At 34.0% G+C, this 25005-nt stretch overlaps 2 protein-coding genes across 2 annotated transcripts; both read right to left on the bottom strand.

Moving 5' to 3' along the window:
• Window positions 1-10340: 10340 nt before the first annotated feature.
• On the bottom strand, window positions 10341-12176 carry LOC25496201 (uncharacterized oxidoreductase At4g09670). The gene is made up of 2 exons (XM_013596474.3): window positions 11608-12176; window positions 10341-11129 (listed from the first exon to the last, which is right to left on the bottom strand). Exons 1-2 carry the CDS (start codon window positions 12076-12078, stop codon window positions 10509-10511), a joined length of 1092 nt encoding a protein of 363 aa, XP_013451928.2. The 5' UTR covers window positions 12079-12176; the 3' UTR covers window positions 10341-10508.
• An 11026-nt stretch (window positions 12177-23202) lies between these two features.
• On the bottom strand, window positions 23203-25005 carry LOC25496200 (uncharacterized oxidoreductase At4g09670). The gene is made up of 2 exons (XM_013596473.3): window positions 24449-25005; window positions 23203-24141 (listed from the first exon to the last, which is right to left on the bottom strand). Exons 1-2 carry the CDS (start codon window positions 24917-24919, stop codon window positions 23521-23523), a joined length of 1092 nt encoding a protein of 363 aa, XP_013451927.1. The 5' UTR covers window positions 24920-25005; the 3' UTR covers window positions 23203-23520.

The following is a 25005-nucleotide window of genomic DNA, read 5'->3' as shown; positions in this document are numbered from 1 at the left end:
CATCACTATTAGTAACGTCAAATGAGTACATTTTCAAAGGATATTTTTCATTTGTTGGTTCTTCAGGATTCTTACTGTTTGATAGCCTCAAAACTTTACAAGTGAAAGGAGGGCCAAGTTTTAATTCAGCAAGATTAACCTCACTATTTTTGACATCATCAAAATTTAAATCAAATCCTGATTCAATGTCATCAGTGTCGACATAAGCGACATTTTCTTTTTTACTTAATTTACTGGTCCTTGCTTTCTCAGCTTTATGTCTTTCGACTTGTTGGACCCTATCAGCTAATTGTGTCATATCCCTTAAGTATTGGGTATCTAGTTTCTTTTGAATAGGATAATCTAGACCGCCATCAGCCATTTCGACTAGCTCATGTTCAGACACTTCGGTAAAGCATCTAGCCTTCAGGTGTCAGAATCTATTTAAATAATCATCAATAAACTATGACGTTTTACGTCGAACACTAGCCAATTTTTTTAGACTAATTTTAGATTGGCCCATGTAAAACTGTTAATGGAATGCCTTATCCATTTGACTCCATGTAAATATAGAGGGGAGGTAGAGTGGTGAACCACGTGAAAGCATTCTTGGTTAGAGAACTTTGAAAATATTTCATCTCAAATTCTCATTGTTTGCTATATCGCCAGGCTCAGTTAAATAACGGGAAATATGTTCAACTGTAGATTTGTTAGTCTCTCCACCAAACTTGGTGAATTTAGGGATTTTCCATCCCTTAGTCAATTCTTCTGCTAAGACATAATCTGACAAAGAAGATACAAAATTAGGCCTATGTAAACCGATATTGAAACCATTTTGAACTAAGAAAGTTTCAATTATGTTGGCTATTTTATTTCTACCATCGAAATTATTTTGATGAACTTGTCGAACAATTTGATCAGTGTCTTGGTTTCTTTGAACCAAGATTGGGACCCTTTCATGCTCCTCTTGTTGTTGTGGTTCGACAACATGTTGTTGTATTTGGGCCACATGGACTCCATTATTCAATCTTTCCACAAGTATTTAAACAAGCCTTAAATTTTGATTTTGAGACACTGGCCTGTTTTGTACAGGAGGCGCGCCAAAGAAATCGACAATTTGTCTCATTTGGTCAGTTAACATTTGGTAACCGTTATGGGTTTGGTGTTAATCACCGTACCTATTTGTTGGGTTAAGATATTGACCATTTCATGGTTAGTAAATTCCATTTGTTGCCTTAAAGCCATTAATGAGGCATTGGTCAATGATTGTTGAGGGTTTGAACCGGGAAAGCCTACTCTAGGATGAAATAATGGAAAATAAATCGCATTCAAACTCTTTGAAAAAGAAGATGAATTAGTATGAAGGTCTTTTGTAAAAGATGACGACATGCCATACGGTTGGTTTCTATCGAATAACCATGTATTTGGATATGATTGACTTCTAAAACCAACTTGTGATTGTGCGGTTGCAGCAACGGTTGATGTTGTCGCGGGTATAGTTGAAGAAATGTGAGTGGGCATCGTTGCCCCAAATGTTTTTGTGTGACTCACACCAACGGTTTGCGTAACTTGTGAGTTTTATTGTTGTGAAGTAACTGCCAATATTACATCTGACATCGATGGATGTGATGGACCAGATTGTGCATAATTGTTACGTGTATTACGTACCATTTCTGGGAGTTTCTTTTTGCTCCTTAAGAACATGTACAACAAGGATCACCAGATTAAAAAAAAACGAACAAATTACTAAGAAAAAAAATGCTTTTTCGAAATATTTCTGAAACAAATAACACAAAGAGTCCCACTGGGTGTGCCAATTTGTTTGCCTTGGTTCTTAGTAAACAAACGTTGGTTTCCAAAAACGGTTAACTTGAGAGATCAACCAGTAAATCTTTGGGCATATTGCTAAGAAAAAGTGCAGAAGTCGGGACCGAACACGCGTCGAATCCGAGAAGCAAATTGCTAAGAAAAAAGGGTAAATTGCAAGGAATTTAAAAGAAAAAGGTTAAATTGCATAAATGAATGTAAAGTGGTACACAGATTCATACATTTAGAACTTGTTTACTCGTTTATCCTATAGTGCGGATAGTTTGAGTGTGTATGCGAATTGTGACCCGTTTTCCGTATGAAAATCTCTTATTTATACTAAGTAACTGCCTATACAGAAACCGTCGGGCATAACCTCTAAAAACTACCCTAGACATCTTTTGAATTTCAAATGATATCTCTTCGACAATAACTGTTTTTTGGCTCGTCGATCTGACACCAACTGCTCATCGATATTCTTCTTGCTTGTCGAAGCTTCTCCATCGAATGCTAATATCTCTTTAAGTCCACGAATTCGATCCAGCTTGAGCGTCGAACTGATTCAGACTTCTTCATAACTTGAGTCAAACTTAGTTGACTGCATTTATTTTAGCCTGTCAAAAATACAGGCTAACACGCGCACAATTTGAATCGATTCACAAGAGCCCAGGATGAAGATTGATGCGATTCAAATTTCAATGAATTGATTCAACACATGTCAGAAACTTTGTGTAATACGATTCAACATATTATGAGACGATTAAAAGGTGCGAATCGATTCAGAGATGAATGAATCGATTCACTGAAGGTCAGAAACAATGAATGATACAATTCAGATAGGATTGAATCGATTTATATATGCACAAAAATGATTTTGACAATGTTAAAGAGTTAGCCTGAAACCTACGAAATCACATGATGCTAGAGAAATATATATCTAAGGTGCTTTCACATAATCTACCATAAAACTAACAAGAGGCAGTATAATTGACAATGAAACATCATCAAGCTCAGCTAACACATATCATCAACTAAGCCAGGAACATCATCAAAACAAATATACAAGCATGATCTTCAAACCAAACCCAATTTCACGGGTTTTACTCGCTTTGACTGGGTTTAGGTATGGGTTTCGGTTTTCCCCGACTTCAAAACATGGGTATGGGACGGGTAACGGACATATAGGTACCCACCCAGAACCCATATCCAAACCCGTCCTGAATGTAGAAAATCAATTTATTACTCCTTTTATATAAATTGAAACTCAAACCATAAATTATTTCAGTAACACAGTCAGATTCTCCATCTCTCATATGACACTCACTTCTCAGAGTTCTCTCTATTCTCTTCAATCGTGTCAAAGTTTCAGTCTCTCAAATGACACTCACTTCTCAGTCTCGGTCTCTCTCTTTTCCATCACCATAGTCATGAATCTTCATCATCTCTTTTCAAGATAATGCATTGCAACATTGCGTCCGGGGCAGAAAAATACTTTTTTTTTTTTTTATTATGAAAAATTATCCACTACGGGGACAGGGATGGGGGCGGGGATACCTGAACCCGTCGGGAACGGGGATGAAATTCGATATTGATCCTTGTTTGATATGGATAGGGTAACGAGTAAGTATATGAGAGAAGAGTATGAGGATGTGGAAAGTAAAAACTGTTCCCACCCCCGCCACATTGTCATGCCTAATTGACTGGGGACCAGGGAGTGTGCTCCTCCTCATGACCTCAAAGTCGATTCTCTCCAGTGTCAATTAGATGAGCCAATTTACCTTTTTAAACAAAAAAAATGAGTTAAGGTATTGGAGGTTCATGATTCAAATTATAACAAAAAGAAAAATTAACATAACATTTAACATACTTTTTTTAATAGCCAATAATATTTAAACAACCAAATCCATTCAAGAAGATACGAACCAGACAAAGACACAAACAACAACACAACTACCATGACAAAAGTTTTTTTTTTTTAAAAGAAATATGCTTATAGCATTTGATTAATAATAAGAGATTCAATACAATCGGGTATATAAAAATAAACAACAAAACTAACTAGTAACGTGACTTCTCTTGCAAGAATATGGACAACCCCGTTTGCCATGACAAACATTAAGCAAAGCAAGAAAAAAAGAACACACACCAACAAAAATCCAAACTAAAAATCACCCCAAAAACCACAAAGCAAAGGCCAATTAAACTGGTAATTAATACACAACCCATACGAAACCCACCTAAGAACCATGGAAATTGCTCTTTGCTTTTAAAATTGGTCATTCTTTTAATTCAACCTGGCGTGAGTTAATTAACCGTGGACAAATTTCAACGTGAGTTAATTCACGCAAACACTTTCAAGATGTGAATGAGCAAAACCAAAGGGAAAAGGAACAATTTTCCAAAACCACTCCACACCAAGAATTATCTAGCTAAACAATCTTTTGGATTTCAACTCCATTCAATCATGTGTGAGGTGTAATTTTGTTGGTTTTGTTGAGTTGGGTACAGACAAGGACAAAAGGGGAATCAAAGTCAGAAAGTGAAAAGGATACGTTGCATTATTACATTAGCAAATAAATGAAGAGAACGACATTTACCCGCCATTTCAATTTTTTCTTCTGTTTGTAAACAAATAGCAATAATACAATGAAAAAACTGTTGCAGAATGTATTTGTTAACTTTTAAATATTATTTTCGTAAAAAAAGAATTTAATAGTTTTCCTAGGAATACATCCTCTAAAAAACATTTAAACGTTAATATAGATTTAATAATCAATTATTTTTCAGAAAAAAAATAAGAATTAATATATACTAGCACCTGGTATAAATTCTTGTGATCAAAATTTGAAGAACAACTTCTCAATTCCCCCAACTCAAATCAATTAACTTTTGTGATTTCAATACAACGAGACTCTTTTTAAGGATTCTAAATGATAAGTTTTTACGAACTTTTTTACTTTAAATGTATTGAAAATTAAAATATTTAACCATTTTAGAGAATAATTTTTTATCAAATGTTTATTTGAAGGACAATTGTTTATAAGACCCCGATGTAAAGCCAACATAATAGTAAGGCTACATACAATCACCATATGTAGTCAGACAGACCATATATTTGGTTAACTTAAATTTTCTAGAGTGATACAAAGGAGTGTACACATTTAGAGTGTCAACTTATCATTATTGTTGTTTTGAATGGCATAGATATATATATATATATATATAATAAAAAAAAATAAAAAATAAAAACATGAAAGCAAGGCAAAATCACTCAATAAAGTACAATAACATGCTATCAGATACAAGAAACTGAAAAGACCTACGTAGCCAACACCAAAAGAATACAAATAAAAGAACCAATAACCTAATACCATAAGCAATCTCATAAGCCTGGCCCCACCCAAACTACAAGAACGTATCAAATCCATCTTTGTCCAACACATAAGACCCTGCTACTCCGGAAAATACTTGGATGACATAGAGTTGGGCGACATTAGTGCCACAATGATTGGTCAATGTCACCCAACTCTATGTCACCCAATGATGATGACACCCCATCCAGACTATTCCATCAAATCCAAGAATCGTCACCCTCATAAAGGACCACCTCTCGAAGGATATCCACCATACCAGTCAAAAGTTCTTCCTCATAGACAAAAAACACCGTGTCTCCTTGCTTGAGCCCTTTTTGAATATCGATTTCTTAGGTAGGAGAACAATTGACCAGGATAGCAGGCTACTTATAAACACACACACTCTAGTCCACGACCCCATCTCCCATCAAAACAATAATCTCATTTATAGCCACAACCCCATCTACATGTTGTCTCCCTCTAACGAAGGTCGATTGGTTTACGAAAATAATCTTCTCCATGATATGAGCTAAACGCAAAGCAAGGACCTTAGCCATCAACTTTTACAGGGAACCTAAAAACGACATCAGGCTAAAATCCCCTAAAAGTATGGGATATTCAACCTTAGAGATCAAGGTAAGAAAGTATTAGGAGAAGATCTTAAGCAGATTTGCTGGAGTATAAAATTGCTCAAACATAATCTCGATGTCAGCTTTCAACATATTTCGCAACCGTATAAAGAAGTTGAGATTAAATCCGTCCGGCCTAGGGCTCTCGTTACCATCCAGACTAGAAACCACCAATTCCATTTTTGAAACCAAGAATTGAGCTGACAACAGAACATTATCCAAATTAGAAATATGAAAGAAATCAATATCGCCCATGGTCGGTCTATAGGTCTATGGGTCTGAGAAATGATGCGTAAAGAAATTCACAATCGCTTGTTTGTTCTTTGCAACATCATCCATCCACCTTTCCACCCTAGGAGCCGAGATGGAATTCCTCATACCTCTATTCTTCACACAGGCGAGGAAATAAGTTGTATTATGTCCTTCTCTCTCTCAACCACTTTGCTCTTGACCATTGGAACATCTGCGAGTCTTGGATCGTCAAAACAGTTTACAAATAGGCCAAACACTGGTTCTTATCAGCTACCTCCACAAAAACAAGATCCCTCCCCTTAGCCTACATGTAACGCCCTATAATTGTTATTTAATTATTTTTAGTCGCTTTAAAGTTTTTATATGATTTTAAATGATTTATGTTGATTTTGTGGTGTGGTGTATTTTATTAAATGACTATTTTCATCATTTAATAGAATAAGTGAGAATTAAGATTTAATTGGAGTTTTGGGGTTAAATGATAAATAAGTGAATTAAGTGGGAGTTAATTAAATATTGGGAGGTTATATTTATTAAGAAAATTAGAAAATAGAAGTCAGAAGTAGTTTTCACGTACAACAGAGTTTTGGGAGAAAAATCAAGAGAAGAGCCAAGTGGGGAGAATCAGATTATGTAGAGCTTTGTTCATCGATCTAAGGTAAGAGTGAGACTAACATTCAGTAATCATAGTGTATAAATTCTGAATTTGTGATTTAACATGTTGTTGTTCTTAGGTTGGATAGTTGGGATTAGGTTTTGATTATTGATTTTTGAATTGAAAAGTGTAGAAACCATCGAAATTGTGTTAAGAATTGATGTTCAGGTTGTAGAATAATCATAGGTTAAGTTTCCTATCAAATTTGGGGTTTGGGTGGATGAAAAATTAGGTTTTTGGCTGGAAACTGGTCTGTTCCCATAGAGTTTTCTGTCGCAACTCGCCACAGCGAGTAAACTCACTCGCCTCACGAGCTGCCTAGTCACAGCATACCATGTTTCGCGTTCTTGCGTCTTTTTCACATGTTTCTGTTTTGAATTGGCCTTTGGTGTAAACATGAAAGTTTTAGATAATTTTGTTAGCTTTCCAATGGCTTTGGTTTGACTTGAAAATGACTTTTGAGTTATGATGAAAATACTCCAAGGAGGTCTTAATGAAATATTATGAAAATTCAGCATAACTGTTTCTAAGTTAATCCAAAACTTATGGAATAATTCCAAACCTCAAAACTAGAAGTACTATGAGTTAAATTAAGGTGTTTTAGAGTATTTAACCTATGTTGTGAGTTGGTCCTTAGGGTAGAAATGAAGTTGTTTATAATATTAATGTTGTTCAAAGAGTCTGAAATTAAGATGACTAATGATTGTTAGTTAGTTTAAGTTATTTATATTATGAGGGAAATGTGTGATATAGAAAATATCGTTGTTTATATCATTCAAGTTGTTATTATTAATATTGCTATGTTGCTAGTTGCTTATGTTGTTGTCCCTGCTGTTGTCTACGTTGTCGTTGATGTTGTTGAGTTAAGTTAAGTCCATTGCATACTCATAAAACCGTTGAGGGCTTATGCCCTGTAATGCCTGGTCATTTAAACTGCTGAGGGCTCATTCTCTGGAATGTTTATCATTCAATTGTTGAGGGCTTATGCCCTAGAATGATTTGTCATTCAAACTGTTGAGGGCTCATGCCCTGGAATGTTTATCATTCAATTGTTGATGGCTTATGCCCTGGAATGCTTTGTCATTCAAACTGTTGAGGGCTCATGCCCTGGAATGTTTATCATTCAACTGTTGAGGGCTTATGCCCTGGAATGCCTGGTCGTTCAAACTGCCGAGGGCTCATGCTCTGGAATGTTTATCATTCAATTGTTGAGGGCTTATGCCCTGGAATGATTTGTCATTCAAACTGTTGAGGGCTCATGCCCTGGATTGTTTATCATTCAATTGTTGATGGCTTATGCCCTGGTATGCTTTGTCATTCAAACTGTTGAGGGCTCATGCCGTGGAATTTTTATCATTCAATTGTTGAGGGCTTATGCCCTGGAATGTTTATCATTCAAATTGTTGGGGGCTTATGCCCCGGAATGCTTAGTCATTCAACACGTTGAAAATGGTGCCCCATGCATATTGTAGTTGTCGTTGTTGAGTGAGTTGTTGTTATTGTTGAGTGAGTTATTGTCGTCGTTGTTGTTGTTGTTGAGTGAGTTGTTGTCATTGTCGTTGTTGTTGAGAGAGTTGTTGTCGTTGTTGTTGATTAAGTTGTTGTTTTTGTTGTTGAGTGAGTTGTTGTTGTTGTTGTCGTTGAGTGAGTTGTTGTCGTCGTTGTTGAGTTAATTGTTGTTGAGTGAGTTGTTGTCGTTGTTGTTGAATCTTGTTGTTGTCGTCGTTGTTGGTTAAATTAGTAAGTGTTGCTAAAGTTAAAGAAGTAAGAACATTATTGTTGAATATATTGTGTTGTCTATATTATTATGAGAAGATGTTGATGATATGATGAATTATGTTGTTATACAATGATGTTTTTGATGTGATGATTATGTTGTTATATGATGAATGTATATGATGTGATGAATATGATATTAATGTTGACTAGAAGTTGATTGATGATTTAATGAAGTACTATACGAATAATTATTATTATAAATTGATGAAGTTTAAGTTGTTAAATGTAATTGATGAATTATATGCTTAATATTATTGTTTGTGAATCTCACCCCTTCTGCTTGGAAATGTTGCCCTTCGTATGGGTAACTTGCAGGTGATGCAGAGTAGTAGCTGTTAGTTGTTGTTCACATGAGTCTTAGGTGCTCTGATACGTAACAGGATGGGGATCTTTATTGTTTTCCATATGTTACGTGATTTATTATGACTTTTATGTTGAAGACTGTTTAGACTGGATTTTTATTAAGTTGTTTAAGTTGAGGCCGTTGTGCCAACATGATGTTTTACCAAGATATTTTTCACTGCATTGAGATTTAATTTTGATATTATGAAATGATTGAAATAAATAGTAATTTTACTATATTTACGTTTGAAAGAAGTGTACCATTTCGTTTAAGGTGTTTTACTCTAATTTATGCTAAAAAATTTCAAGTTGGGAAAATGGGTGTAACACTACCCATCCAGATCCTTGATATTATCTCTCAACTCCCCTAGTCTAAAGTCCATATTTCTAAGTCTCCTTAATCCACCCCTTTAGGACAACCTTAAGACTCTAACTTTGCCTTTGACCGATGGGAAATGATACATGAACATCCTATGTGGCATACCACCATCTAAACCCTTCCATGTGGCATTTTTTAATTAGTTATAATGGGGCAATTTGTCATTAAAAACAAAATGAGGGGCAATTTTGTCCAATACACTCACAACAACTTTCACACCCTCTCCTTTCTCTCTTTCTTCTCCTTCACCGGCCACCACCAACCCCCACCGGCAACCACTACCAACCCCACCTGCCACTGTTGTCCTCCGTTCTCAAACCTCGAATATCACCACTACCACCACCATAGCCACCGTCCAAATGCTAGATCTCACAACCGTCGCCCTCGTCCTAAAGCTTAGATCTCACCACCACCGCCGCCACCACAACCACCATCGTTTTCAGATCTAAACACACATATCATCATCTCTAAACTCTCATCTCGACGCCTCCACCACCACCGTCCTCAAATTCTTCTCAAAAACACAACCACAACAATTTTAAACAAACCAAAACAAGAGACGCGACGACGTCTGGATTTGAGGAAACAAGTGGCAGAGAGAAAGAAGTGAGGGAGAAGAGAGAAATAGAGATAACGATTTGAGGAGAAGGAGAGAAAAAAAATCAGAATAGAGAGATGTGAGGAGATTGGCAGGAAGAGAGAACGAAAAAATCAAATTAGGGAGAGAGAAAGATGAGATAAGATTTCAGGAGAGAGAGAGAGTGACAAAAAATTAAATTAAAATGCCATGTAAGAGGTGTATAAAGTGGTAGAGAAAAAAAGGATGTTTATTTATCATTTTCCTTGATCGATAGGTCATCCAACCCGCTTGAGTGGGAGCCGACCAATGATGAAGCACCATGTTCGTAAAACCAATGAAATCGAATACATTAAATGAGTAAATGATTTTAGAATCCAAAACCACTAAAAATTAAAACTTACTATTAATTTGAAAACACCTCATATTAATTTTTCATATATCTCCATATATTAAGTTTCCAACTAATAACAATAAACCAAAGCAGTGTTCACTTGTTAGACACATTGAGATATATGCAGAGATTGAAATTCAAACCCTAGATTCTTTGCTTATTTATCTAATGAGAAATTTTCTTACCATCACATTATTTGACATAAAAAAATCAAAAGAGAATACAATTAGATTTAAACCTTGATTGAAAGTTAACCACAAAAAGTGAACATTCCAAGGTATTACAATCATGAAAGCATCTCTGCCATAAGATAGTTTCTTATTTGGAACATCAAACTAAAAAACAAAGGACAACAAAAGATACTTAATACTCAATAGGAACAGGCTGAAGACCATTATCAATTGAAGCTTTCACAGCATCAATAACCACTTGAGTTTTCCTACTAATAATTGCCCACTTATTCTCAACTTTAGAATTCCCATACTTAATCCCACCAACCAAATGAGCAAATTCCTTAACCATAAGTGCTTCTTGTGGAATATCATTTTTAACTACAACCTCACTTGGTTTAGGATTCCAACCAGCAGAAAGTTCAAGAAAATAAGAATTTGAACTTGTTCTAAACAAAGCCTCATTCTCTTCATTAGGTATAACATAATCATGAACACGCAATGACCCTTTTGCCCCTATTGCTGTTATATCCATAGACATGTCTGCTAAAAAGGAACAAAAGAAAGTTGCTACTTTGTTATCTTCCCATGTCAAAGAAGCTTCACATGACAGAAGTACCCCTGCTTCATTGTATTTTGGTTTGTGTAATGCTTTTGCTGTTTTGGGTAATTCGTAGTTTGCAGCCCATAAGATTGCTCTAATGCAGTACCAACCAGTATCACCTAGTGTTCCTAGTGAATCAAGATCTGGTTTTACACGAATGTCGTTTGCTAGGAAATATGGACTCGTCGGGTATGAAAATGTAGCATGTACCTGCAATTAAATATATATACTTAACGACACAAACCATCATTGACGAACTTAGATCTAATTTGACAATCTTGACATAGACCAATTATTTTTTGTTGTTTGTGTTAAACCAATGATATACTCTGAGCACGCACAATTAAATGTGGAGAAAAAGGGTATCCGTATAACATAATTATATCTATGTACGGTTAAAATTAAAAGTTCCCTTTTAATTTTAGTTTTGAGGAATGATGTCAAAAGTTGGTATAATATTTGCATATATAAACTACAATACAATCCCCCCGCCCCGTCTAAGATAAAATATTTTACATATTTATTGACAAAGTTATCTTTAATTCAATTAATAAAATAAATTTTAGATAATTAGTCTAAATTTTTTTGTTTCTCCAACGATAAAAGAATAATATTCGTAGTTTTTTCCCTCAAAAAAAAAAAAAATTTAACAAAAATTGAAACATGAGAAAGGATGGATGAATCATACCGATTGAAGGGAACCAAAGAGATTAGGATCAGATATAAACTGAAACATTTTTTCAGTTCTAGGATGATGCATCCACATAGTAGCATCCATATACTGCAATCCATTAGATTCACAAGCTTCCAAAATCTTATCAAGTTCCCCAACATTTAAAGCAACTGGTTTCTCAAGCAACAAGTGTTTCTTCTTTTGAGCAGCAAGAACTGCCCAATGAAGGTGCAAGCTAGTCGGAAGCGGCACATAGACCGCGTCAACGTCTGGATCGTCTAAAACGGCGTCGTATGAACCGTATATTTTTGTATGGGAAGGGAAATTATTGGAAGCTGCATATTTTGTTGCTTTCTCTAATGAACGGCTTCCAATTGCGTAGAGGGTTGAGTTTGGTGAGAGGGTTATGGCTCTTGAAACTTTTCTTGCTATCTCTGCACAACCAAGGATTCCAAATCTTATTGGTTTTGTTTCTTCATGAGCCATATTCTTTTTGGAAGAGAGAGTGGAAGAGTGAACTTGAGTGTGGCTTAGTTATAATAAGGATTGGGTGGCTATTTGAGGCAGCAAAGAAATACTTTGTTTTGAGAATGAGAAAGGTAAAATATATAACAACTAAATTTGGACGCCTCGATTTTTCTAACATTCATTTTACCCTTTATTTTAGGTAGAGTAACCTTGTAGTATTTTTGGGTTGTAGGGTCAATTGTACCTTTCCCATTCTATTTAATAATATTTATTTAGTTGCTAAAAACACTTATTTTTTTGACTATTTCTTTTTGTTTATGGCATCCTCATTTTATTGTATCACTCTTTTATCTCTTTCTCTCTCAACCTCCATACATAATGACGGAGAATCATATGATCTTTTGATTGTGTTTTTAATACTTTTTATTTGTATTTGAAGATAAATAAGATGAGAGTTAGAGGAGTTGTCAATGGTTTGAGGAACATATTGAATTGTTTTCACTCGAATCGTTGTAATTCAATTTTATTCTATATCATGCAACTCTAGTATTTTATCTGTTACCCACCACTCAAATCAACTCTCTGTGAAATCAATTCCCTTCCACGTCCTTCTCCAAATCCAATAAATCCTTCCATAATATGATATAACCTCCCGACATCCGTCCAACAATATGTTAATATTATTGCCATATTTTCCCAATAAAATTTCCTTCCAATGTGTCATTCCTTGTTGGATTGATCTCCAAGATAAATTAATTTGGAAAGCAGAAAAGAATGGTATGTACTCGGTGTGCAGTGCCTATAGAATTTGTGTTACAAAAATTGCAGATAATTCTCATTTACATGTACCAAGTCGATGGCAGCTATTAAGGAAGTTAAAGTTTTTTGGGGAGTATATATAGAAAATTTCTCTAAAAAGGCCCAAAACATTAATATGATGAAATGCTGAGCTGAAATCGGTTTTTTTTTTGCCCTTTTGACGCAAATTCCTATTTATACCCCATGTAGCACAAAAATTTCTATATACACCCTCTAATAAAAAAATGGTTGTTCTTAATAATATGCTCAAAAATTTATTATCGAAGAAATTGGTGATATTTTTTTGGGTCCTTTGTTCATAATTATGTGCCCCACTAATATTTAAAATATCGACGATATTTATAATTCAAAAAATTGGGATAATTTAAAAAAAAAAAAAACTATTTTAAGTTGAAAATGAGCCTACTATAGAAATTAATCTTAATCTTGTCTTTCAAATATTTCAAAAAAAATAAATTAGATCATGCGAAACACATTCATCATTATGAAACCAATGTGAGATCACTACGGGAAAAAAATCGATGTGAGACACATTATCTTTTTTATTTTGTTGTTCGTTTTATCAATGGCTGCATTTGACATATGATGTTTTGGAGTGCTAAAATTTTAGTCTACTTCACATGTGCTATTGTTCTCTACTTCTACGGTATTTTATTCTGTTTTGGTGTCTATAGAGTATTTGATTTATTTTCATATGTTGTTTGAAAAAACTTATATTCGGGAGTAAAAAGCGAAATAAAAAAACAAAATGAAGAGTTAATAAAAACACAACAATGAGCTAAAAAAAATTATGATGTATTATGTAAGGGGCATTTTTCTCATATTATGCCTACGACCTGTAAAACGCTATGAACGGTGCTGCATTGATTGTGTGCTTTGTGGTAGCCATTATGAAGATAGTATCTATGTTTTGTTAGAATATCCTAGTGTTATGCACATTTTGCGCGAGGTTAACCTTTGGGACAAGATTAACAGAGCTCTTAGGCAAAATTACAATATGAATGTGGTGATATTTAATATGTTATCTACACTTAGTCCAGCTCAATGTGCTCTCTTTGCTACCGTGATGTGGAGCATTTAGAAAAGAAGGAACTTAAAGTTATGGCAGCAGAAAATTGAGACAAACGCTTAAGTGTTGACTAGGGAAACAACACTTCTTGAAGAGAGGAAGTCAGCTCAAATTATTAGTAACGTCGTCGGTAATACTTCAACCACAAATCACCAGGAACCAAGCCGACAAGAAGTGATCCGGTGGAAAAAACCAGCAAGAGGTAGGTACAAATGTAATATAGATGTCTCCTTTTCCTCCTCTCCTAACTGGGTCGGTCTGGGAATGTATATCCAGGATAATACAAGTATCTTTGTGCGTGTAAGAACCGATTGATTTTATCCTCTATGTGATGTCACAATAAGGGAAGCAATTTGCTTACACAAGACATTGTAATCGGTTTCAGGCCTTCAATTTGATAATGTAGACGTTGTTTTAGATTCACAGCAGGTCGTGGATTCTTTTCACACAGGGGTAGATGATGATAGTGAGCTTGGTAGTATTTTTACTGCCTGTAACAGTTGTTTTAGGATAGGTTTCAAAACTCTCATGTTGAGTTTAATAAGAAGCAAACTAATGAGGTCGCTCACGAATTAGCTAGGATAGCTCCATATAATCCTAGCTCCAATTTTTATGATGATATACCGTCATGTATTTGATACTCCATCCGTTTCATAATACTTGTCCATTTTAGAGAATAATTTTGTTTCACAATACTTGTCACTTTCAAGTTTCAATGCAACATTAATTATTGTCTTGTCAATAATACCCTTGCATATTTATTGTAGAGAGAGAAAAAATAAAATGAAATAATAATTGATTAAGGGTATTATAGAAAACACACACATATTTTCATCAAAAATAACAAAATTTATTTGGTTTCTTGGTTAGTGTAATTTCTCCAAAATGGACATGTATTTTGAAACGGAGAGAGTATCATTTAACTAATGAAATGCGTTGAGTTATTTCTTAAAAAAAATATATAAGGTTGCTTATTAGTTACTCTTGCCGAACATACTTTAAGTCAACTAAAAACGAAGTTAATTGAAATTATATTATTTTAATTGAATCTTTAAATAGTATTAATTGTTATCATACAAACCTACTCCAATTATTAATTAATGGATAAGGTAGTAATTTATATACCCAATGCTGGAGGTATAATTTAAAAAAGGTGTCGTTTAGTTTGAGAGGAATCAAGGAAATTTCTAAGCAATTTCCCCATGGTGTGAATCTCAACAATATAGTTTTCACAAAAACTAAAAGATTGGGAAGGGGAAATTTTTACTAGTACTGTAATTAATTAATTTGATGCTAATGACCAGATATGGATCCCCGCAATGTTTGCTCTCTTGTTTTTCGAGTCGTTGACCGGAAAAAGGTGAGATGAGAAAAATTGAGATTAAAAAACTTTAATAGTAAGAATAAGATTGATGGTGACAATCGAAAGAGTTAAAACTATTCATATTTGATGGATGCTTCATCTATTTAATACTACATTAAATATGTATCTTTATTGTGGAGTATAACATATGAGTGTTTATAGAGGATGATGGTTATAGAAGCACCCTCTATCTCTTCATTTTTCATGGAGTCTCATTTAATAAATCTTAGTAAAATGAATAAATCTTGTTAAAAATATAATCATATAAAGTTATTTATAAGGTATATTTAATAATTTCTTTTGAGGTGTTAGATTGAAGAAAATTTGTGTTTATTAAGGCTGTGTTTGGTAACACGAAAAAGCTAGTTTATAGCTTGTTGGATTAGCTTATAAGCTCGTTAGATGAAAACGTGGCGTGTTTGGTAACAAGCTTTTTTCATGAGCTTATAGTGTTTTTTGAAAAGCTATTTCAAGTAGGATTTTAGCTTATAGTTGGTAGCTTTTTATATTTTCTTTCAACTTTAACCCTATTAATTTAAGTTAATTATTTTTTTAATTAAACAACTATCCATATTCATCTTTATAACCGCCCCATTTTTTCCCTTAAAAAAAAATGTCACGTTGTTTTTTTTTAAGGAGCACTTTATATATATATATATATATATATATATATATATATATATATATATAAGGAAATGCTTTATATTTTTCTATAACTAAGCTGTCGTACCCCACACAAAAAATAACTAGCCTATTTTTTTTTTAAAGGAAAAAATAACTAGTCTATTGTACGTTGTAAAATTTTATATATTCTAGCTCACATTTTGTTTCCACCTTTCTCTTATTTTTGGAATTCATAAAGCAGAGATCAAAATTGTCGGTGAATTTTTTTTTAGGATTCAAGGTCGAAGAATTTTTTTATGGAAACTAAGACCTAAAGTTTGAATATTTATAAGGACCAAAAACATATTTAACTATAATTAAAAATATTAAAAAAATAAATACATTACAAAAAAATGTGTGTGTCTATATGTATATTAAAAAAAAAAAAATCATGTCATTTTATACTTATCAGCCACTTCAACATCTAATTTTACCAAACACATTATTTTTAATAAGCAAACTTTTCAGCTATAAGTTATCAGCTAGCTTTTCAGCTATCAGCTAGCTTATAGCTTATTTTTACCAAACAGAGCCTAAGTATTACCGTAAGATTGGTGATGTGGACATGGGAGACCCACTTAAGTACCAATAATGGATGCTATGTTGTAGATGGTCTAAGAGAAAAAAATTTAGAGTATCTATTTTCACTAATGATCGGATTACTACAATCTCTTAAGAGATTTGAATCTTGTATAAAGTTACAATGTAATTTTTTTTTTTGGCGTGAAGCATTTGGTGCGAGTTTGGATTGGTTGCTGTAGGGTGGACACAGATAATATATCAGATCATTTTTTACAGTTCACTCATTTGACAGGTGGTGGTGCTGCTAGACGTTCTTTTATGCAACTAATATGACTTCTATGTGTCTGGGTTGTGTGGAATGAGCGTAACAACCGTATGTTTAATCAGGTTGTTACCCCCATCCATTGTTTACTAGATAAGATTAAACTGCTGTCTCTAGGTTGGTTGAAAGCTAAAAAAGCTACCTTTGTTTTTGGGACTCAGCAGTGGTGGTCAAACCCTCTTGTTTGTTTGGGTATTGGCTAATGTTTTCTGTTGTGTTTTGTTTGTAACCGTTGTAACTCTTGGTTTCTGAGGTAGTCTCTAAGGCATATCTTGTGCGTTTGGGACTACCCTATTTCGTATATAATTCTATTTTGGCTTGTTCCAAAAAAAAAAAAAAAATTTTTTTTTGGCAAAATACCTCTGTTATTTTTAATTTGTTATAAATATCGGGATAGTCTTATAAAAATTTTAAGTTTTAAATAGGTTCTTCAAGTTTTTTTTGATTAAAATAGGTCCTTATTAAGTTTTTTATGTTTTAAATAAGTCATTTATTTTGTTAATTTAATGCACCTATTTAAAGTTTTTTAAGTTAAGTTTTAAATAGGTCCTTGAAAGTAATAAAGACCTATTGAAAACTTAAAAAATTTAAAGGACTAATCCAATATTTTTATCAAACTTAAAGGACAAAAAAATGTATTTTGACTTTTTTGTTTACCGAACTATCACATAAGTGTATTTCAACTATAGATTTATCATCCTTTTCTTCTTCTTTTTTGACAAAATTTATATCATCATCTTAACTTGTTCTCCAAAAAGAAATCATTGTTTCATGCAAAGGTACAAAATTTTAGATGTGGATCCTTTAATGTAAGTATACTGCCTTCCTAATATGAATTTAATCCATGAGGTGGTGAGTCATGGTATGTAATCATCAGTTAACTTCGTCTCTTAGTTTTTTCAAAATAGCCAAATCACCCTTCAATTTGTTTCACGTCTATCAAATGAGTCCCTTCTTTCCGTAAGTCCAAACATTAGTATGTTGACCTACAATGTTAAACGATGTTGTGTTTGTACACCTCATCTTGTGCAAGAATCAATTTGATAGTGAGATTTGATTGCAGTAAAAACGTTTGAGTTCCTTTCTTTCCTAAAAATTTCATCAAGGTTTATCCAAAATAAAGTTCAAAATTAATCAAGCTAAACTTTTTTTTCCAAACCTTAAACTCGTCAATATTCATCCCTTCTTCGTCGTCATCTTCTTCTCCATACAAAAAATCCTCAAATAAATTTTAGGTATTGGGAGAAAGTGGATGTCTCATTGGATTAAGAAAAAATATATTCTTACTAAGTAGGCACACCTTAGTAGACATTTTGAACTAGCTTCATTCTTCATATTCATATTGTCATACCACTTAAACATCAAGTATTTATCAATATGATACAAAGTATGCAGTCATTTTTCTTTCAAATTTTTCAGTCTTTTGCCTATACAAATAACCGATTGTTTTAGTTTCTTCCACAATTTTTTTATACAAATTGTAACTTCCATTTTTTACCACTGCAAACTAAGAAGAGACAGACTAGCACGCTAATCATTTGTAAGTAAAATCTTTATGTATTGATAGATATTAACTTTCTAATAAATATTTTCATTGATAATAAAGGGCACCATATAATTAGAATTTCGATAGAAACTAGGTTGACACCCCAAATCGATAGCCTCATGATTCGCAGCAACCTAAAAAATAGATTAAAATTACGATGGAAAAAATGGAGCTTAGGGGACTAAGTCAATACCCAAAGTAACAAGATTGTGCAATAACAACAACTACCTCATTAAAAACCTTGCCATAAAAGTATGGTATAGGAAAAAAGAATGTAGTGCAAAGAAACAACAGTTTTTTTTTTTTTTTTTTTTGAAAACTCGGTATCCAATTCAAGAATCGACTAATTCGAGAGGATCTGTATGGATTTAGCCCACCGAAATTGGCACCAGAGAGAATTGAACCTGAGACCTCTGGAGGAGCAAACTCCAAGATCCAAAGCCAACCACTAGGCCAACCCCAAATGGGTTGCAAAGAAACAACAGTTAAATTCATAAAGAAAGCAACACAACATAAACAATACAATCCTTGAAAATAGGAGAGCAGTAGAAACGCATACGAGAAGACAAATTAAGCTTCCAGGAAAGTGTCCATATTATTCTTGAAAGCTCCCACAACCAAGCTAGAGTCACTTCTTCCTTCGTCCTTCAATAAAACCTTCAAATAAATATACCATCATTAAAAAATTATCATAATTATTATGTTCACGCGAGGTTTAAAAAAATATTAATCATTTCCTGTCCACTGTAATTCCTACAAAAGGTTGAATGTATTTTGATTGATAAACATACATTTTTTTCAACTGGATTTCATGATAAATTATCCTAAATAATGAAAATCTGATGTTTTTGCAAAAACACCATAAAGCTTAACATGTTTAAATAAAGACATGGCCTCAATTTGAACAACTAGTGCACATTTTAAATTAAACCAACTAGTGACACATTAAGACTAGCTTTTCAATGACTATTTGAGGAGTGGAGGACGAGGATGATGCTATATCCGGTGTTTCTTTCAATGGCTTCACCATAGATTCACACAACTGCAATTCTTCAACATTTGGAAAAGTAGGCAAGTCAGTCAACTTTGGGCATTTGTTGATTATTAGTTGAGAGAGAGGACCCAATGGCGGCCGCGAGAGTATATCTACACTGACCTGACCTTCCATTCTCTGCCATCCCTTGAAATTCTTACAACCACTAAACTTTAGCCGCTCCAATGACGGGAAGAATGTTGCTGCAGTGTGAAACACCTCTTCAATGTGTATGTACTCCAATACTTTCATAGAACTTATCTCAAGAGACATGAGGTATGGGAGATGCTCTAATGGTGGGAGAGATTTGCAATTATCAAAGCCAAAGAGAGAGAGATGTAAGAAAGATGGTTTATAGAAGAAAGCCAACTCGAAAACTTATCACCTGGATACCACCGCACATGCAGTCTTTTTAGATTTTGGTACTGGGGACAAAGGTTTTCTAGTAGTTGAAAGTTTGTTCTCTTTATTGTCCTGATTTTCCCAATTTAAATCCAAGGACTCAAGGAGTTTCTTGTCTTTCAAATTCACATGTTGTGTTTCCAGCATCACATCTTTTACCTGATCAAGTCTATTAATCTCTAAATTGCCTCTTAGACTATTTAAGTTCTGTAATTCATTCAGTTTCCCAGATTTCTTCTTCCGATCATCCACCGCATAAAAGCTTGATAATGATTGCAATGATGACAATTTCCCTAGTCCAGTCAGCATCATTTCTTCGAAGGCTTTACCGGCGCTCCCCAAGGTGAAACACTCGGTCTTACAAACTTCTTATCAAGTAAATCTTCCAACTGTTTCTTCAACTCTGCTAACTCAGACACTAAAAGTAATAACAAATTCTCATCCCGTTACGTATCAGAGCACCAAAGACACATGTGAGGGAAGGTCCACTCATGACAGCGACTAACATCAACTATTCTAGATCACGGGCAACATTTCCAAGCAGAAGGGGTGAGACTCACAATCAATAATAATAGGTATATAAATCATCAACTGTATTTAACAATCTAATAAACAACGGATATTTCAACAGTCATGTTTCATATTTCATCAACATTAACAACACCTACAAACTCAACCAACAACAACGACAACAACTCAACCAACAACAACGACTATGCAACGACACAACGACAAATGCGACAATGCACATGCATGTGGTACCATTTTAACGCGTTTGAATGAACGAGCATTCACAGGGCATAAGCCCTCAACAATTTGAATGAACTAGTATTCACAGGGCATGAGCCCTCAACAATTTGAATAATTAAGCATTCACAGGGCATAAGCCCTCAACAATTTTGAATGACAAGGCATTCACAGGGCATAAGCCCTCAACGGTTTTTGAGTATGCAATGGACTCAACTCTGTGTATATCAACATACAACTCAACAACATGAACGACAACAACAACTGTGCATAAATAATTATGACTTACTCCACAACTTGGTCAACTTAATGATATTAATAATCAACAACAGCAGAGACAACAACATAAGCAACTTGCAACATAGCAATATTAATAATAACAACTTGAATGAAATAAACAACGATATTTTCTATATCATACATTTTCCACATAATATATATAGCTTAAATTAACCAACAACATCAATTATATTAGTTTAGATTAACTGAAAGGCTATACCTTTATAAACAACTTCCATTCCTACCCCTAAGACCAACTCATGAACTCATTAGACCCTTTAGACAAGGTTATTTCCTTCCTAAAAACATCTCTAGATTGTTAGGATAAAGTCCCTACACTTAGGAAGAAGTCTGGAAGCATTTGGAGTGAAGAAAATTGCATTTTTAAGGTTTCTTGGATGACAGCATCGTGGCATGTTGGTCTCCCATCGTGGCACGATTTTTCCAGTGTCAGACGAACTAAAATACAGATCAAAATCGTGGCACGTTGGTCCCGAATCGTGGCACGATCATAGTTTGACAGAAAGCATCAGATTTTCAACCTTCACGTTTTCGCGCATAAAAATCAAACTGTTAATCTGTTTTCGATGCCTTTTCACCTACATGCTCCTGACACTTAGCCCTATCATAATCTACAGAAAGATTCAAGTTTCAACCACCCAAAAATCGATTTCCAAACCTCACATAATCTCTTATTTGCAAAAACGTTTAGACACCGACTTTTCAAGTGAAAATCCCAATTTCCATCGACCCAAACCCCAAAATTGATTAGAAACTTAGTCTGTGATTAATCTACAATCTAAACATCCTTTATCACCCTAATCCATCAGATTACCTACTTCTTCCAACGATTCAATTCTATATTCTAACCCTAATTCCCAAATTCATAAACAAGTACATGTTAAATCAATTTCAGAATTTACATACACTATGATTATTGAGAGTTAGCCTCAGCCTTACCTTAATTCTGACGAACGAAGCTCTACGATCTCTCCGGTTCTTCACTTGGCTCTTCTCCCTTTTTCTCCCCAAAGACTTGTTTTCACGTGAAATGTTTTTCTGACTTCTCAATTTCTTAACTCCTTAACTTAACGCCCATTTATTTTAATTAACCCCACACAACTCTCCTTATTTCTAATTCAGCCCCTAAACTCCAATTATTTCTAATTCCCACATATTCTAATAAATAATAAAAATATAACATTTAATAAAATACAACACACCACAAAATCAACATAATTCATATAGGTCATATAAAAGACTTTAAATCAACCAAAATCAACCAAAATATTTAAATGAATAAATAGGGCGTTGCAGATTATAAGGGCACTAGTAAAAATAACAGAAGTCTTCTTGTTTTTTCTTCAACTGTTGATGAAGAAGTGACAGCACATGAAATAAATCCTTGAGAAGCTTGCTCAGAGAAGCTGAAATGTTGCCTCAAATGGATAATATCGTTGTGTAGTCATTCGAAAATCTTTCTCCTCTAATAGAATGATTTGTTACATTCTCTTTGTCATTGAATTTTCTTGTTTTTTTCTGCACGTGGTCAAAAGGCGACAAACTGTACTACTCACTTTCTGATAGTGACATTGTTTCAGAAGACGACAAACTGTCTATGGTCCTGCGCACTTGAACACACACAAACATATCCAATTGTTCTTTCATAGGTATTGTTCAAACTCATTTTAGTTCAACATAACTCATATATAATGTAACTCTTATGTTGATACCCTAACCGCCATATTGCTTTCTTCATTCACTTTCACTTGGTGGGATGGTATCCCAGATAAGATTAGAATAGATTCTGTAAAAAAAAAAAAATAGATCAGGTCTTCCTAATTATAGATTTATTACCTTTTGAAGAGGTTTTGGTCTAATCCTCATTTTCTTTTTTTTTTGTGCTCATTTATTCTTTTTAATGAATTAAGTGGTACTCTTTGTACCAAATACTTAAAAAAAGTAATATTATTTGAAATTTATTACATTAATACAGTAATAATTTTATATTCTGAAACGGCTAAAAAATAAAATTTACTATGGATTTAAAAAGACCTCGTATTAATTTTTCATAAACCTCAATTTATTAATTTTCCAACTAATAAGAATAAACCGAACCAATCTTACGAGTATAGTTCAGTTGATAAAGATATTACGATATGTAAAAATCGGGATTCAAATTCTGAAATTTTCATCTATTTATCTAAGGAGTTGTTTTCTAGCTAACAAACTATTTAAATAAATATAAAAGTCGGGTCGCCAAAAAAAAAAATATAAAAGTCGGGATAAAGATATTACGATATGTAAAAGTCGGGATTCAAATTCTTAGATTTAATTAAACCTTGATTGAAAGTTAAGAACAAATAGTGAACATTCCTTATTCAAAAAGAAAACAGTGAACATTCCTAGATATTACAATGGAAAATGTTACATGAACACCTTTTATTCATACATCCAATTGTACACCCCATGTATTAGGGATATTTTGGTAAGTTCATCTCACAACCACACTTTATCTTCTATTTGTGTGGGGTCCAGGTTGCCACGTGTCAGAATCTTGTGTGGGTGTAAAGGATATATTGCCACATAGGGTGGTACATGTATCACCACTTATTAAAGCATCTATGCCATAAGATACTTCCTTATTTGGAACATCAAAACTACAAAACAAAATACAACTAGAAACATAAATTACTTAATACTGAATAGAAACAGGCTCAAGATCATTATCAATTGAAGCTTTCACAGCATCAATAACCACTTGAGTTTTCCTACTAATAATTGCCCACTTATTCTCAACTTTAGAATTCCCATACTTAATCCCACCAACCATATGAGCAAATTCCTTAACCATAAGTACTTCTTGTGGAACATCATTTTTTACTATAATCTCACTAGGTTTAGGATTCCAACCAGTAGAAAGTTCAACAAAATAAGAATTTGAACTTATTCTAAACAAAGCCTCATTCTCTTGATTAGGTATAATAAAATCATGAACACGCAATGACCCTTTTGCCCCTATAGCTGTTATATCCATAGACATGTCTGCTAAAAAGGAACAAAAGAAAGTTGCTACTTTGTTATCTTCCCATGTCAAAGAAGCTTCACATGACAGAAGTACCCCTGCTTCATTGTATTTTGGTTTGTGTAAGACTTTTGCTGTTTTGGGTAATTCGTAATTTGCAGCCCATAAGATTGCCCTAATGCAGTACCAACCAGCATCACCAAGTGCTCCTAGGGCATCAAGATCTGGTTTTACACGAATGTCGTTTGCTAGGAAATGTGGACTTGCCCCGAATGTAAATGCAGCATGTACCTATAATTATATATTTTGGGCATAAGTAACAACACAAAACAATTAGTACTTTTTTTTAATTGAGCCAAAGTTAAACAATAATTAGACAAAAATGTCCGTCAACTTAACTAAGTTGGTAAAGACGTTCCGTCAGCTTAACTCAGTTAATAAAGACATTACATAATATATGCACGGGCCGGTTGGAACCCCGGACACCCACTTATTCAATTTATAAAAGTGAATTCATAGCCACTATGTTGCTTGACAAAAAAAAAAATAAAGAATTTTAGCAAAAATATAAAAGTGAGAAGGGATGGATGAATCATACCAATTGAAGGGAACCAAAGAGATTAGGATCAGATATAAACTGAAACATTTTTTCAGTCCTAGGATGATGCATCCACATAGTAGCATCCATATACTGCAGTCCATTAGATTCACAAGCTTCCAAAATCTTATCAAGTTCTCCAACATTTAAAGCAACTGGTTTATCAAGCAACAAGTGTTTCTTCTTTTGAGCAGCAAGAACTGCCCAGTGAAGGTGCAAGCTAGTCGGAAGCGGAATGTAGACAACGTCGACGTCTGGATCGTCTAAAACCGCGTCGTATGAGCCATATACTTTGGCATGAGAAGGGAAGTTGTTTGAAGCTGCAAATTTTGTTGCTTTTTCTAGTGAACGACTTCCAATTGCGTAGAGAGTTGCATTTGGTGAAAGGTTTATAGCTCTTGAAACTTTTCTAGCTATTTCTGCACAACCAAGTATTCCAAATCTTATTGGTTTTGTTTCTTCAAAAGCCATATTCTTTCTGGAAGAGAGAGTGTAAGAGTGGATGTGAGTGTTGCTTGGTTATACCAAGAGTACTTGGGTTGCTATTGGAAAGGTAA

This window comes from Medicago truncatula, chromosome 6, assembly GCF_003473485.1.
Source record: "Medicago truncatula cultivar Jemalong A17 chromosome 6, MtrunA17r5.0-ANR, whole genome shotgun sequence".
NCBI classification, from domain to species: Eukaryota; Viridiplantae; Streptophyta; class Magnoliopsida; order Fabales; family Fabaceae; genus Medicago; species Medicago truncatula.
This window is presented reverse-complemented; position numbering and strand designations above follow the sequence as displayed.